Source organism: Esox lucius, chromosome 16, assembly GCF_011004845.1.
Source record: "Esox lucius isolate fEsoLuc1 chromosome 16, fEsoLuc1.pri, whole genome shotgun sequence".
Classification (NCBI taxonomy): Eukaryota; Metazoa; Chordata; class Actinopteri; order Esociformes; family Esocidae; genus Esox; species Esox lucius.
The window spans coordinates 19,035,777-19,052,488 of NC_047584.1; the positions used below are offsets into that span (position 1 = coordinate 19,035,777).

Below are 16,712 nucleotides of genomic sequence, written 5' to 3' on the forward strand. Positions count from 1 at the left end.
CAGATAGCCTAGCTGATAAAGCGTCTGGACAGTAACTGAAAGGTTGCTGGACTGAAAATGTCTTTATTGCCTCAGGGAAACAATGTGCATCTGAGGGTTACAATAGCAAGTTGGACATGAGGTACTTCTAACACAAAACAACTAACAACACAAACATAATTTTTCCCCTCACAGATGTCTGATGATGTACCTGGAAGAATCCATTGAACTTCACTCGTCCACTTTCACTGAGGTCAACTTCAATCAGAATTTCAAGGAGATTTTCTATTGGCATGGATACTCTGAAACAAAGGGAAATATCATTGAGGACAGACATTAGTACACTTGAGTCACTGAGTCCTCATCAAAAAACACCAGCGCTGTGAACCACACGCACATGTCCTACCCCTGTGACCCAAATGGCACCCTATTCCTTCCACAGTGCACTGCTGTTACAGGGCTTTGGGCCCTGGTCAAAATAGAGAATAGGGTGCAATTTGAGTGGGAACCAAGGACTTATCAAGTCCGTATAGCTACAGTAATATCCAGAGCAACAGATATCCAATGTAGTATTTCATAAAATATCTGAGATGAGGCTTCTTATGAATACGTCTCCCCAGTATTTGCTCCCTAGCAATGAAACACATTTAATTTAGATATTGTTGACAGAAACTCCCACACAACCCCCACAGCCAACCCACAGCTTAATTAGTAGAGAGAAGAGTGGTCTCCTACGAAGGCCTGTCGCCAGATGAATCTCTGTGTACAGCTAATCCATACACTTTCAATGGAATGGATGTGAATAGGTTGGGATTAATGACAGGGCCCACATTATATAGTCCCTATAGTTATTCGTCAGTAGGTTTCAGACTAAACACTACTTGAATGTTTTCCACTACACACCGTTCAAACAGCAAGAGCTGCTAGTACTAGAATCAATGGTAATCAGCTTCTGAATATTTACTTGTGGATTCTAATTCTGCATGGATCATGCTCTCATCTTGACTAATATGAATGTGTTTTACTCATTATTAAACATTATGTAACATTATTATACCATTGTGAACTTTTATTGGCTCTGTGGTTAAGTTGTTTTGGATCCAAAGAATATAATGATGCATATTATTGCATATTACCAAAACAATATCATGACTATGTTAAAGGGCATGAATTAAGCCTGAAACATCCTTGACAGTGCTATTTCAAGTAGCTGCTGTAAAGTTGAAGCCTGGGGACCTTTATAGCAGAGGAATTGTGAAATGGTGGTGGTAACACGCCTTGCCACGTCGGACCAATCAAATGCTTTGCTTGGGTGAAGCTCTGACAGTGCTCACTAGAATAGAGTATGGGGTGGAACAGTCAACGTGGATGCCAGGGAAACCGCCCATTTAACCCCCATCATATGTTGACATACGCTGAGTTGTATATTTACCACGCTTTTGGCAAAACAAAATCCACTTTCTCCTCCAGGTTTCCTCCATTTTTATTGTTTCAAATAAACGTGCAGAACAACACGGTCCTACCTGGTCCCTTAACAGTGACAAACATAACTATAAATCCTTATCATTAGCCTAACTGCCCCTCATGCCTGATATCAGTTGGAGGGAGTGCTGCTATTGTCTGGTTGAGAGATAGTGTCATGGTTACTGAGCTAAAAGAGGATGCTCAGACGGCCTTATGTCAAAGCACAGAAATCTGATGCCTCTTTTGCAGGCATACACAGAAGAATGCCTACTAATCACACACATACTTCAGAAGAGAGAACAAAAGGATGCACAACACGAGACTGGGTATCGTTCATTACCACTAATAACACGGAAACACAACCGTGGTGATGAAGCCCTTATTTCTTGTTTTTCCAACTCGAGGAACCTTTTTCACGTATCTGTTGACAGAAGCAATTAAATGGTGGGAGGAGGTTGACTCTGTAAGAACAGCTCTGTGAGACAGACATGGAGGAGAGGGAAAGGAGATTACTGTGAAGGAACTCTCTCCTTCCTCCATCCAACTGACTGTCTATCTGCCTTTCTTCCTGTCTGTCTGTCTGTGTGTGTGTCTGCCTTTCTTCTTGTCTGTCTCTCTGTGTCTGCCTTTCTTCCTGTCTGTCTGTCTGTGTGTGTGTCTGCTTTTCTTCCTGTCTGTCTGTCTGTCTGTCTGTGCCTGCCTTTCTTCCTGTCTGTCTGTCTGTGTGTGTGTCTGCCTTTCTTCCTGTCTGTCTGTCTGTGTATGCCTGCCCTTCTTCCTGTCTGTCTGTCTGTGTGTGTGTCTGCCTTTCTTCCTGTCTGTCTGTCTTTCTTCCTGTCTGTCTGTCTGTGTGTGTGTCTGCCCTTCTTCCTGCCTGTCTGTCTGTCTGTCTGTGGGTGTCTGCCTTTCTTCCTGTCTGTCTGCCTGTCTGTGTGTGTGTCTGCCTTTCTTCCTGTCTGTCTGTCAGTGTCCATGATCCGTGCACCCTCCTGTCTTAACGGTCCACATGAGTTGCAGTGGGGGTGATGTGAGAGGTGTTGGTCAGGTGCTCGTGGTCAGCCTTGTAGCCCATATCATAGTCCAGGTCCTGTTCTGCTGCTCCTACATGGACGGCACATAGCAGCAATGTGAACGGCCTTCATCACAGCAGCTCTAGTAGCACTGACACACACTGGCACTGCACTAAAACAGGGATCAGTTCGTGAATTAATACTATGTGGTCTGAGGAATGCAGACAACAATCACTCCACAACTTAAGGTCAAAAGCTGTCCTGTAGAAGGAGAATTAGAGGAAGGGTGAGGTCCCATTTGACTTAATCAAAGAGCAGAGCTCTAGGTAGGTTCTTGTCTATTAATAGCCCAGTACAAACAAAACCAAGAGTAGAACAGAAATATCAAAACAATACCTATTTAGTGGATACCCAAGCAGTGAATGGCTTTTGTCAGCCGCAAATGAATACAGTGTGAATGTAGCAACAGTACAGAGAAAACCCCAGTCATTAACCTATGGTAATGACCAAAGCCAATTTCTGGCTGTTAAAGATCAAACATTTCTGGGTTAATGTGAGGTCAATCAAATGCATGTGCGGGAATATCTGAGTGGGAATATCAGTCACTGCATGATTTGGTGGGACTTTTCATACATATTGTATCTATTGTACTGTATATTATTGGAATGTGTTAGAGAATGTTGTGCTGTTGTCTCTGAGGTTTAAAAAAATTCCAGGTTTTCCAGGTTGAAAGATATTTTGTAATTCATAAGCAATGACCAGAAAGTCTGGGAACCATTCAATTTTCTTGGAAAACCTGGGACTTTAGTAAACGTTACCGGAGTTAATGTAGAAAAAGAGCTAATGTAAGAGATCGGTGCATTCTCAATGTATGGAAAATCAGATATGAGGCAGTAGCAGACGATTGACCATGCTTTCTCACTGATGTGGGCTGTTTGGCCATATCAAAGGCCCTCCCTCCAAAGGTACAGGCCAGATGTTGGGCCACCTGGAGACCACAGACAGGCACATTGGCAATTCAGTTCAAATTCAAACAGAATGGGCCAAAAGTCCCTTGGAAATCCACTGCATTCAAATAGCACCTTTTGATATTAGATCAATATGAGGTATTAACAGTCGAGTCACTCATGCAGAGGAGACACCATGCTTTGACTGTGATAGTGTGATACATTATGTGCCAGAACTAAACAAAGAAGTTATTTCAATTCAAACGGTTTTGTTACTTTTTTCACTAAAGGTCACAGGCTGTCAAAAATATCAGCATATTGACCTTTTTAAACATTCCAGCAACATCAGGATCATAGATTAGGCTTTCTTTCCTCTTCCTCGCTAACGAAGGGTTAAATCTCATTCACACCAAGTCACAGGGGACTGCAACTCTTTCTGCTTGTCATTTGCAGGTCATTGTGCAGTTCATTTGGAGTCTAACATGGCGTGGACTGTCCTGGTGATGCGAGCGTATTGTCAGGAGAACAGATTTTGAAAGGTGCAGTGACAGAGACAGAGAGAGAGAGAGAGCAAGTTGCACTGTTAGCACATCCAATCCACTGTGCTGAAAGCGCAAATGTTTAATTTCCTCATTGGCCAAGATTAACACATGTGGCTCATCATTGGGCCGTCAGGCTACTGATGACACCATTTCCATTTGACAGTGCGTGGACTCATGTGCTGGAGGAGCTATTCACTTCAGCTTTACAAATGGGCAAAACTATTCATTAGTATCCCGCTACAAATTGATGTCATACAATTATGGCGGACCGTTACTTTAACGCTGGCACCTCAATAAATCATTACCACTACTTAAGGTCACAGAGTTCCGGACATTTCTTTCAATACCCCAAATCCTAGTTGGAGGATTACAGATTTTCTGCAAATTTTTTACGGATTTAAGGATTTCAAGAAAACATGGGAATTTTGGGAAACTCTTCCAACTGTACAGCTTGTTCATTTACCTTACCTCCACCTCCATGCCATAGTCCTGCACCAGATAGATGTACATGGTGGGAGTCCACTCTTTAGTTCCTCTTACATCAGTGGAAAGGCTATGGGCCTTGATTGCATCGTTTTGGGTCTCCTCCATCATGGAGCCATATGCAGTCCTTTTCCAACCTTGATATTGATGGATTATTTTTTCACTTATACCAGACTTGTGTTAATGATGTTATTAATGCCATACCAGTAGTAGGCTTGTGGTAATGATGTATTCATTTCCTACCAGTAGTAGAATTGTGTTAATGATGTTATTAATGCCCTACCAGTAATAGACTTGAGTTAATTATGTTATTAATGTCCTACCAGTAGTATCATTGTGGTAATGATGTATTCATTTCCTACCAGTAGTAGAATTGTGGTAATGATGTTATTAATGCCCTACCAGTAGTAGACTTGTGTTAATGATGTTATTAATGCCCTACCAGTAATAGACTTGAGTTAATTATGTTATTAATGTCCTACCAGTAGTACACTTGTATTAATTATGTTATTCATTTCCTACCAGTAGTAGACTTGTGATAATGATGTTATTAATGCCCTACCAGTAATAGACTTGAGTTAATTATGTTATTAATGTCCTACCAGTAGTCGACTTGTGTTAATGATGTTATTAATGCCCTACCAGTAGTAGACTTGAGTTAATTATGTTATTAATGTCCTACCAGTAGTCGACTTGTGTTAATGATGTTATTAATGCCCTACCAGTAGTAGAATTGTGGTAATGATGTTATTAATGCCCTACCAGTAATAGACTTGAGTTAATTATGTTATTAATGTCCTACCAGTAGTTGACTTGTGTTAATGATGTTATTAATGCCCTACCAGTAATAGACTTGAGTTAATTAGGTTATTAATGTCCTACCAGTAGTCAATTGTGATAATGATGTTATTAATGCCCTACCAGTAATAGACTTGAGTTAATTATGTTATTAATGCCCTACCAGTAGTAGACTTGTGGTAATTATGTTATTAATTTCCTACCAGTAGTAGACTTGTATTAATTATGTTATTAATTTCCTACCCGTCGTAGACTTGTGGTAATGATGTTATTAATGCCCTACCTGTAGTAGACCTGTGTTAATCATTTTATTAATGCAGTACCAGTAATAGACTTGTGTTAATTGTAATTAATGCCCTACCAGTAATAGACTTGAGTTAATTATGTTATTAATGCCCTACCAGTAATAGACTTGTGTTAATTATGTTATTAATGCCCTACCAGTAATAGACTTGTGTTAATTATGTTATTAATGCCCTACCAGTAATAGACTTGTGTTAATGATGTTATTATTACACAACTATTAACATATAATGCATTGAAACAATTGTCAGAGGATGTAGACTCACCAGCGCTGGTGACCATTCCATTGTCACTGATATGGACAATCTGATTCCTGCAAATACGACTCAGTGTCCTTGGAGTTGGGGAACCAGCGGACAAACGCCACTCCAGGCAGCCAAGACATCCCCTGTTCTCACTGCGCCGGACAAATGGACAGAAGGATACACACACAAAGATGCAAGAATGCACACACACAGGAATGCCATGTATACACACACACACACACAAAAAACACAACTCACAGCCATGCAAAAACACACACATGCACACACACATACACACACACACAGGAATGCCATGTATACACACACAAAAACGCACACACACGCACAGGAATGCCATGTATACACAAACAAAAACACACACACACACACACACACTCACATAAAATCAGACATTAGGCTGCACACAGGAGAACTGCACCCGGCAGGAGGGCCACATAGCAAGGAGAGTGACGGACAGCTTGTGGAATCACTGCATGTTCCTACTGTAATTTACAGGCCTCTCAGTTAGTTAAAGGCCTCTATCTCTGTTCAGCACAGCCCCAAAAGCATTGTTTTCATCCACTTCTCTTTTGTTGCCCATATGAGTTGGACAGCCCCAACTAAAGCCTAAATAACACCTCACTTCTTTGCTCCCACTCCCATCCTAAATCATCCACTCTCTCTTTATATTGAGGTGGCATATAAAGAATTAAATATTAATATGCTGTCGTGTATCGATCGAAGAGAATTGCTCCCACTATAATGGGCTGGCTGATATTTCTGAATAAAACAATGACAAACTTGTTATCAAAGGGCATTTTTTAAACATTTATGACAGCTGAGTAGTTTGGGTGCTGACCGACTCACATGGGCAACAAAAGAGCAGTGGGTGAAAACAATGCACTTGGGTAGCAAAAGTGGTAACTGAGTGCAATTTGATGCATTTAAAAACCTCTCTTGCATTTAAAAACATCTCTGTCCAGTTGCCTCAAACTTAGTGCAATGAAAATGGTCTGTATGGAGTTCCATTTTACAGTCCATACCACCCAAATCTTTCGTCTCACACTGAAAACATATACATTTACCCTTCCTCCCAAAAAATATGACAGGGAACAGGGGACATATTCTTCCACGCAGAAATGTGTGTTGTGGGCAATGTGAATGATGCAACATGAAAATGAGTGCAATTTATTTCTGTATATGGGAGAAAGATCTGAGTAGAACTGATGGCTCCTTTGTTTGGATGAGTCACTATAAGAGAATGGTGGAAACATTCCACCACACCAGCGAGCCTAGTCAGTCCATACTGAGGGAGGAGAACAAAGCAGGCCCAGTGCTTCAGCTGACCAATAGTAGGGAACTGTTACATTCAGTGCTGGGTTCAAATACTATTTTTAATCTTTCAAATACGATTGGTAATTTTTTTAGCCTCCTTAGAGAACTAGATGGTCTGTGTGTGCAGTTCCATAACATATCTATAAGTTAAATGTTTCAGAACTGCTCAGTCAAGCCCAGTGAAAGGATTTAAAATAGTATGTGGACCCAGCTCTGGTTGCAGTAGTGATCTGGAGCTGTCTGCCAGTTGTCACTCAGAGGTTAGTGTGACTGTGAGAAGCCATGGAGACCACCTTCCGGGAAGGACTGGAGGAAGGACTGAGGAGACACTATATGTTCACTCCAGGCCGCCGTGTCTCCACCGAGGTGTCATCTCCGCGCGAGGTGACAAATCCCCCCTGGAACGAGCCCCTTCTCCTCTCCTCATTTCTTCTGCCGTTCAAATTACTGGAGACTCCCCGTCTGGAGCGCCAGAACGTCCACAGGCAAGGACAGAGCCACAAGACAGGAGGAGTCCGTGCTCCCTTGTGGCATCCCGCTCCATCATTTCACACTTGGTTTTTCTCTTCTGTTTCTCAGGCTGCAGGGCGTTCTGCTCCAACTGGGACCACAGGACTTGGATAGACAGGGTCTCGCCCGGACATACGCCACATGTCAGACCGGCCAGACGTCCAGAGTGTGCTGGCTGCAGCCTGGAGCCGCCGGGACGCTGGTCTGAGGCCTGAGCTGCAGAGCTGCTCTGACACATTGTCCCTTCGCTCCAATAAGACGGACCTACTGTGCCTCTCCACTGTCTGCCTCTCAGAGGGATAAACGACTGAAGGCCAGCTAATGAGTGGGAAACATGACACGCGTTCTGGTCTAATCTTACGCTGGGTAGATTTAAAATAATGATCAATAATGCTGTGGGATTACTTTACCATCCGCTTGGCTAGCTAGGAGAAGATGCGGAGGCAGACTAGAATCAGGCTAATCAATCAAACAATCTCGACAACCCCTTGTCCACTGAAAACAATTAGCCCACTTCTCAAAAATCAATAGGACTACATTCTGCTTAGATACCCAACGGTCCTACATTTAATAAAGTCTCCCTGGGTTTTGATAAACCAGTCAGTCGGCAAGGCCATCTGAGGTCCCAAATGGGAAAAACATTTAAATAAAAAAATATATAAAGGGCTCCAGGAAGGGCCTCATAAAAATTGCGAATCGAAAAACAATATAATTTAATGTAGTATTGGTTATTTTTCACTTATTCATTAACAGACCTCCCATGTGGAGGTGTTGTGGAGTGGAGAACAGATAATCTATTTTGTCCTAAGTGTTTAGGGAAACAACAGGCAGCAATACATTATAGCTGAAGGAAACAAAATAACTATGGAAGAAATCAAAAAGGGGCCTTCATAAAGTTCCGAACTATAAGAAATCCTCAGAGTGGGGTTGGTTGATTTCTCCTGTTCCTCGACGGCAGGTCCCATACATAATTAAAGCGGGAATTTGTATCTGTCTGCACTCTGTGGCCTCTTGATAAATTAATATCTGGTGGAAGTCCTACACACTGCTAGCTTGCCATCACATTAGTCCATTTCTTTCAGTCAGCTGCTAACTCTATCAGCTATTTGTAAATCTAGAGAGGGAAAAAAGACTGTGAGATTGTCTGACGTGTATTTATTATCATAAATGTCCGTTATAAATGAGGTATGATCCCAACGTCAGGGCTATGGGGCTGTAAGTGTGAATGCACAACCCACTAATGATTCATGGCTTGGGAAGGAAACGTGTGTTGACATTGCCTTGCTATACTTTCTCAGCATCATGAATTTCACTTCCATAATCCCATGCTAGATTGACTTGATAAACTAAGATGTATGGATTACTTTACCAATATAGAATTTATTAGAAAATACATCCTCCTGATGTTGCTAGAGTTAAGTTATATAATTTGGTAAATAACCAAATTATATTGCATTATTAAATATTTGTAAGTGACGACTTCATAACTAAAAATAACCACTATTGGTGGTGGCCAACTGGGTGGGACATCGACCTCATTGTGATCACACAATCCAGCCGGCAAAGTAATTTCAACCTAAATGGCATTGACCAAGTTCTTAGTTCACGGTGGCAACCTATTGTACTGAGATGTCTATCCAAGTCTATAGATTTCTGAAGTGGAAAACCGAGTCTGAAGATCCCCAGAAACCCGGGGGAAAACTAATCGGGAAATCTGGAATCCTTAAACAATCTGGGGAAAGCTCCTGCAACCTCAGGCCTGTGTCATCGTCGCCTTCCATGCCCGGTCTAAGATACCTGCAGACATTTGTGAGGATGAACTTGATGTCCTCCTCAACGGCGATGGTCATCTCCCAGGGTGCGAAGATGACACGCCGGGTTGCTGGAGGCCAGGTCCTGGAGGCCAGGTCCTGGAGGCCCATGTTGCCCAGACTGAAGGCGGCACTGTGGTGGATGGGGCTGTAGGGGAGCTGTGTGTGCGCGTGTGTGTGGGTGGGGGTGGGGGGGGGGGGGGGGGCGGGGTACAAACCAGAAGACTGCATTAACCTTTGGTCTGCTGGGGGGCGTGAGTGTGCCAACCAAGGGGACACCCCCATAATCAGGCTCCTGTCAACGCTCCTTCCAGGAGATTAATTCAGCTGCTTTCAATTCCAGCTCCGCTACTGCTCCCGTAAAGCTCCAGCCATACAGTAGCGCACACATTGTCCTGTTTAAAACACATGCACATGGTTCTGACTCAATTTAATACAGGAAACGGGAGGGAAAGGCAGGGGTTGGGGGTGTAGCTTCGTTCCCCTGCGAACACAAATAACATGCATCAACAAGAAACCCAGATACGCTGAGCACTGAGTAGAGAGAAATCTAATCAGAAAGTCAATCTGAAACAGCATCATGGGGGAGAAAAAAACTCCGCCATAGTGTGGTTGAGCGGACCAAAAAACACGGTACGAAAAAATCGGAATTCATCTGGAGATAAACGGCACACAATGCCAACTGTTTGCTTGATTTCACTCACCTAAATGGACTAACAGGGAGTGCGACGAAACACAAAGGGCCCCGACGCTCCTGAACAGAGCCTCTCGGCAGAAAGCACCTGTTCAGAACCATCCATGCAAGAGTTCCGACGATCTTGTACAGCCTAAGGCCACAGCCCAAATGGCGCCCTATTGTACTCTGGTCGCCGGTCTCCGGACCAGGGATCGAAGAAGGGCGCTGTGTAGGGGGCAGGTTGCTATTTTGAGTGTTGTCCCTGGCTCCTCCAGTGTCTGTGGCTCAGCCCAAGGTGCTAATGAATTGATCAGGCAGGCGCTAATGATGCAGTGATGTGGGAGGGGAGGGGGGCTTGACAGAGACGGAGGGGGGCGTCGTTTGTTACCTGTAATAGCCCTGGATGACGATGTGCTCCCCAGCAGGGGCTTGACAGAGGTCGGGGTTCTTCTGATCATCCATTTTCTGCAGTGCGTCTGTAAAAGGTCCCGTGGCATTGATAACACATTTGGCTCTGACATCAAATTCCTGCCCTATGAAAGAAAACAGCATCAATCACCAGGGGCCATTCATCTGTACCCACTGACAACCGGGATTATTCATTTATCAGGCAACACCTCTCTGTAATAGAGTGGCTCGCGTGTGTCCAGGGGAGACTTCAGAGGATTGTAATTAATAGGAAACAGAGATACCTAATTTCCCTCTCGCCTCTTTGTGTCAAAGTGCAGCCCAAGAGGCAATGCGTAAGGGAGGGCTTTTAATGCACACAGGGAGATGTACGCATCCCAACTGGCCTCCTGTCCCCTAGTTAGTGCAACGCCTTCCACCAGGGCCCATAGACGTGTAGTGCACTGGAAACAGGATTCCGTTTGGGCTTCTGTGAATATTTATTAATGTGCTGCCCGATGCTGACGAGACGTTTGTATGGGGCCCATATCAAGGGTAGCATGATGATGCTAAATGATCTGTTTTGACAATGACTTGAATGATGGGCCCTCCTCCTAATGTGACTGGTGACACCGTGCCAAAACGTAGGCAGAGGGGGAAAAAAGAAACCCAATGACAGAAAAATGTCATTTTCGGTGAATATGTTGTGCATGTAATTGTGAACGGGACACATTAATACTGTGGCGATCAATAGGAATACAATCAACTGAATTCAAGGGGACTAGTGAGTCGAAGTGTTCATACATGCACTTTCCCTGTGAGGCCTCGATCTTGCAGGGCAAAGTGAGACATTTCTTTCTTTTTTTTAAATTACAAAAAAAGAAGAACGAAAGCACACATCTATCATTGAAAACATCAGGGGGCACTCATGTATTGAGATCCTAAAACCTCGGTTATTCCTGAAGTGTTTTCCGATACTCCTCTTTTCCAGCGTGCAGCTTGGTTCCTCCAAAGCCACTCCTATGCATGACATTTAAAAGGTAAGGCCATTTGGAGTACGCTAATTCTGTATTACATTCCTGGCAGATCTGAAGGAGCTCTCTACACCATAAAACGCGTATAAAATATTAAAGCCCACATTAGACGTGCAATGACCATGCGCAAAATAGCGACGGTTACCAGGGCTCCCTCACCAGCAGGCTCCCAGGCGCCGACGCCCCCTGTGGCAAGGGCCGGCATGCCCGGGACGGAGGGCGAGGAAGAGGCAGCTCGGTGGCTGCGGTTTTACCTGTGATCGGATCCCCCGGAGCGCTCCGCAGCCCCTCTGCCCGTCTGAGGACCTACCCTCTCCAGTAGGTGCAGCGCTTCAGTGTAATCCGCCATGGCAGCCCCATACCTGGCAGCAGTGAGGGCGATGGTGAGGGGTTCATCCGAGCGTCGTCGCGTTGTCCTGCAGCGGGGGGAGGGGGGGAGGGGGGGGCGGGACAGGGGATGTGACTCACCCGCCCCCCCACCCCCCTCCCCGCCGCCCCCACCCCCACCCCCCCTCCCCGTGACTGGTGGTATGGAAGTGTGTCGGAACCGATATGTCACATCTGTCCCTGTCACTGCGCATCAGTGGGATGGCTGCTCTGGCCACACAGGGAGCACACTTAAAGCCACAGTGGCCCTTTGGCCTGTATGGGTGCCCCCGACCCCCCCCCCCCCACACACACACACACATACACACACACACACACACACACGTTCTCTCCCCTGCGCCAGGCTTGGCGGGGGCTTCACAAGACGAGCAGCGCACTTGTTTGGCAGAGAGAGACGGTCCAAGTGTTAAAGCAAACAATGTGCGCTGGGCTGGGAGTATAGTAACCTGTTCTCTTAAAGCCCACGCCTGTTTCAGTACACGCCACACGCGTGAGAGTCCGGCCCGTCGCAGCCTTCGAGCATCAGGACACTCATTCGGTTCCAGTGCCGGGATTTAATAGGCATCTCAGTTAGGAAACATAGGAGACCAGGTCAAGTGAGGAGATGATCAACTTAATAATGAATCAATAAAACCGCTCCATTTAAAAAAAAGATGCCAAATGGGGCAAAACGATAATGGTGGTGATCATTGAAAGTATGTCCCAGATTGCCGTGCTTTCCAATCACCCTCAGAGAGCGGATTGGTGCAGCGACTGATCTCCTTGTAAAGCAGAAGATCCCTCCTCAGAATCATTTAGTGAAGAGAGGAATCTGGTATCAAGATTTATGGATTAATCCCTCTCCTCCTTGAGAATGTACCCAGATCTATATTCAGGAGTCAGGAGGTTATACGTTTTGTAATTTAAATGAAAGGGGTCTAAAAGGTGACAAATGAACAAAGCCGGGTTTCATTAGGAAGGGCATTCTTACGCACATCTTTGAAGATTTATTGTTGGAAAAATCCTTTGGTTTAAAGTGGAGAAGAGAATAGACATGATTAATCACTTTTAATGTTGGTGTCTTGGGCAACTTTCTTTCTATTTGTTATGGCCAGGCGAGGTTCAAGTCCTCATTGTTGGCCTTGAGGGGAAAAGAATGTTGCTACTTTGCAGGAATGAGCAGGTTCTTTTGTGCCCTGATTTATTTGTGGTTTGAAGGACTGTAGGCTAGGTAACTGCTGGGCTCCGTCTGGGTTAATGCTACAGCACGCTCCGAGCCATTCAACCACCACAGAAAAATAAAGAAATAAATCGAGGAACAAAAAGTAAAACACAAGAAAACAACAGATTTAAAGGCCACATTTTAGAATGAATTACGTACAAAAGTATGCATCCTGCCACGCCATATTAAGAAGACAGCAGAGTAAAAGTTCTCATCTCTGTAGGCTGAAGATGACCATTAGAGTGTATGGTCGGCTAACATGCACTGTGCAGTGGGTGTACCCACAATGAAAATACTCAGGCGCTACAGTCAGCGTGTCTGATCCCGGCTGATTGTAGAGCCTGCTGCCAACCTCTGACCTCATGATTCACAGCTCTCTGCTATGAGCCTGGCTCCGCTGGTCGTCCAAAGCGGCGCCCAGACTAGCTAAAGAGTGCGGCACAGCATTAAAATAATCTGATTGCAGCTCCATTTATCACAACATTCCACTCCAGGATTAGTCAAATCAGGGATTATTACTGGCCTACTGCTAATAATGGGATTATAATCTGATAACAATTAAACCGATGATAATGATAATATGGTGTGGAAGTAATTGGAGAATGAAAGCAGTAGCCATCAACAGTGATCACAAGGGGACCTGTGTCAATTCTCCTTTGAGGAGAAGCCAGTTGAGTGCGGGAGCACCAGCCCCCCCCCCCCCCCGGCCCTACAGCTCCTACCTCCTCCTCGGCCATAATCCGCGCCTCCTGGAGGTACAAAAGTCAGTGGAGTGAGAGGAACTCCAAGGATGGACAAAATGCTGCAAAATGACAGGGAAAATAATGACAATGAATTTCATGTCTCCCAGTCATGAGTTGAAGATGCTTGGCTGGGCTGACTTGTCCAATTAAATTGTTGCAGGTACAGCGTTGGGGGGGACACTTATTATCCCAGACGCTTCTGTGAATTACTCCTCTGGCTAAAGGAGAGGCAACGAAGGGGCGACAGATAAATGCACACAAAGAGTTTACCTTACCCCCCTAACAGATGCATATGAGAATGGTAAAGTGTAGTAAATGTCACATTTCACCTTATTTTTTTTTAAAGCTATAATGTAATATTGCATATATTGCTAATTTGTGCATTGTCCCACATTTGACTGGGTCATTCCTGACTATGATGCTCATTCGATAATCAAAGGTATGTCTATATGTTTAAAATATGCAGACTTAATGTCTTGAACAATTGTGAGGATACTAATCACCAATAATGAAGATCAGATTTGAAAATGTAATCGCCATAATTGTCTCACATTTAACAATAGCAAGTGGGGAAATGACAGCTTGAGGGAAAACAATATAGCTCAACACACAATACAACGTAAAATAAAATGGTTACTTCCTGGATTTCTATTTTCAGTCTTTTAAACGGTTTTAAGCTCTTTTTATGTACATGAAATAATAGGGTATGTCTATATATGTTTTAAATGAAAAACCTCATAAAAGTGAGCTTATCAAACTGAACAAATATAAATAGCTCAAGCATAATGCCCCCACTCCTACTTACTTCTGCTAAATGAGTAAGGTTGACAGATCACTGCTCAGATCGCAGCCACATTCCCTTCCAAATATGTTGCCTATTTGCAGTACATGGGAATCCACATTTCCTCAAATGCTAAATGAAGTCTGACAGATAGCCTGGAGAAACCAAGTTGGGAGTTTGAGGCTACGTAGGAGACCTTGAGTAAACAGGACATGCTATGTACACCCCGGCTAACAATCAACATATGCTTTGTTTTTCCGATGCCAACACAAGGCACGGATAGCCTGGAGAAAGATGGGTCCTGGGACTGGTTTGAACCAATAACAGAATGCCTACTGGCTATTTTCTGCTTCAAACCATGTTTCTAATTTGTTTACGCTTACATAGCCAGCAAAACAAAACAATTTATTTCTGTGATGGAATGTAAAATAATAAGAGAATTAAGATATTATAAAATAATATATTATCTTCTATATGGAATTATACACTGGGTGTTTGGAATCCTATATGCTGATGGTGGTATATGTAAGCAATTAGGCATCATAGGGTGTGGTATATGACCAATATACCATGGCTAGGAAGTGTTCAAAGGCACAATGTGGTTTATTGGCCACATATCACCCCCCCTTGTGCCTTATTGCCAACAAATACTACGGCTATCAACCAATCAGCATTCAGGATTCAAACCACCCGGTTTATAAGAGACCTTATAGAGACCATATACCATGGGTATAGAGGTGCAATAAGCCTTGATCCATTTCCCACAACTCATATTTCTTAATTACATCATATGTAAGTGTGACACAGATTTCCTTTATAAAATACAAATCTTTCTGAAAAAGGGAACTTTAAGGTATTGGGACATTTGTGCACACAGGATGAATTTAACCATTCAACCATATATATATACATATATTTCAAACTCATAGCCATCATCCCTTGCACCATACCAGAGTGAAACAGCACATAGGTATGTTCTTCAATCCAAAAAGGCCCTTTGAAAAAGTAATGAGAAGGTGCCACATCACTTGAATGGTGTCATTCAATTCACATTATTTACTATGTACTCATCAGTTATTATGCTGTACGTGTATTATCGCTTCACACTAAACATGCAATAAATAACACGTTCTGGGTTCAAGGATTGCAATGGAATTGATACGGAAGGTCACTCACAACGTAAGATGGGCACTTACATGATGATATTGGATTTGTGTTGGCATGATGACTTTTGGTGACGTGTGCAGAGCACTGGGAGCCAATACGGATGTCCCACACCCTTCAGTAATGAGACACACCTGTACACCGCTTTAAATAACAGAGACGACTCTTAAATGTCACACGCAATTAACGCTCATGATACCAGGCAGCACCAATCAAATCAAGCTCCTAAGTTCATACGAAGCTCAGAGAGCTGGGACGCTGGGCCATCATCCATTTCACCCTCACTCACAATGAGCATCTCAGCCAGGGCTGATTCTCTTTAAGATGACTGAAAATCCGCCCAACTGATCTCCATGTTCTAAACGTCACGCATCTTCTCACTGGAAAGGTTTACTACTCCACGTGGCACATTTAATGAGAAATGATCTGAGACGCAGATGAACTGGAATGTTTTGTTATTTGTATAAGAAGAGCAGGATGGGTGAAAGTGCAGACAGATATCCAGGAGGTTGGAGGGGTTGTTTAAGGCTCCTTCAACACCAGAAACAGACAAAACAGTAAAAACTAAAATAAATAAAAACATAGAATAAGGTGTACAATATTCGCAATGGCACACCGTTTCAACAGCTCTTTCTGGCTGTTGGAGGTTGGTCATATGGTTTCCTTTCAACACCATATAGAGTAGAAATGGGTTCACATGTAGAAAGTAAACCCAGACTGCTGTTACAGTACCAATGCAACTATTATAAATGTGAATATAAAGCCACTGTATTCTGTGAAAAAACAGCAGATCAACTGCATTTCTTTAGAACAACAGATCAGTATAGACCTTATTTTAGGTTTGCAAACATTGCAGCTTGCATTGAAAAATATTAGTGAATTTTGGAAAATATTTAAATAAGCTAAGAAATT

The 16,712-nt window shown here is 43.6% G+C and overlaps 1 protein-coding gene across 1 annotated transcript; it reads right to left on the reverse strand.

Annotated features, from left to right (window-relative positions):
• Positions 1-2,349: 2,349 nt before the first annotated feature.
• Positions 2,350-12,705, reverse strand: LOC105022494 (glycerol-3-phosphate dehydrogenase, mitochondrial). Its single transcript, XM_034286778.1, is given in 14 exon segments — positions 2,350-3,387; positions 3,390-3,441; positions 4,411-4,562; positions 5,793-5,847; positions 5,849-5,873; positions 5,875-5,923; positions 9,391-9,560; positions 9,663-9,672; positions 9,731-9,822; positions 10,492-10,636; positions 11,779-11,791; positions 11,793-11,912; positions 11,915-11,940; positions 12,639-12,705. Coding segments are annotated over 14 exon segments (1,209 nt in total). The 3' UTR covers positions 2,350-3,154.
• Positions 12,706-16,712: the final 4,007 nt, after the last annotated feature.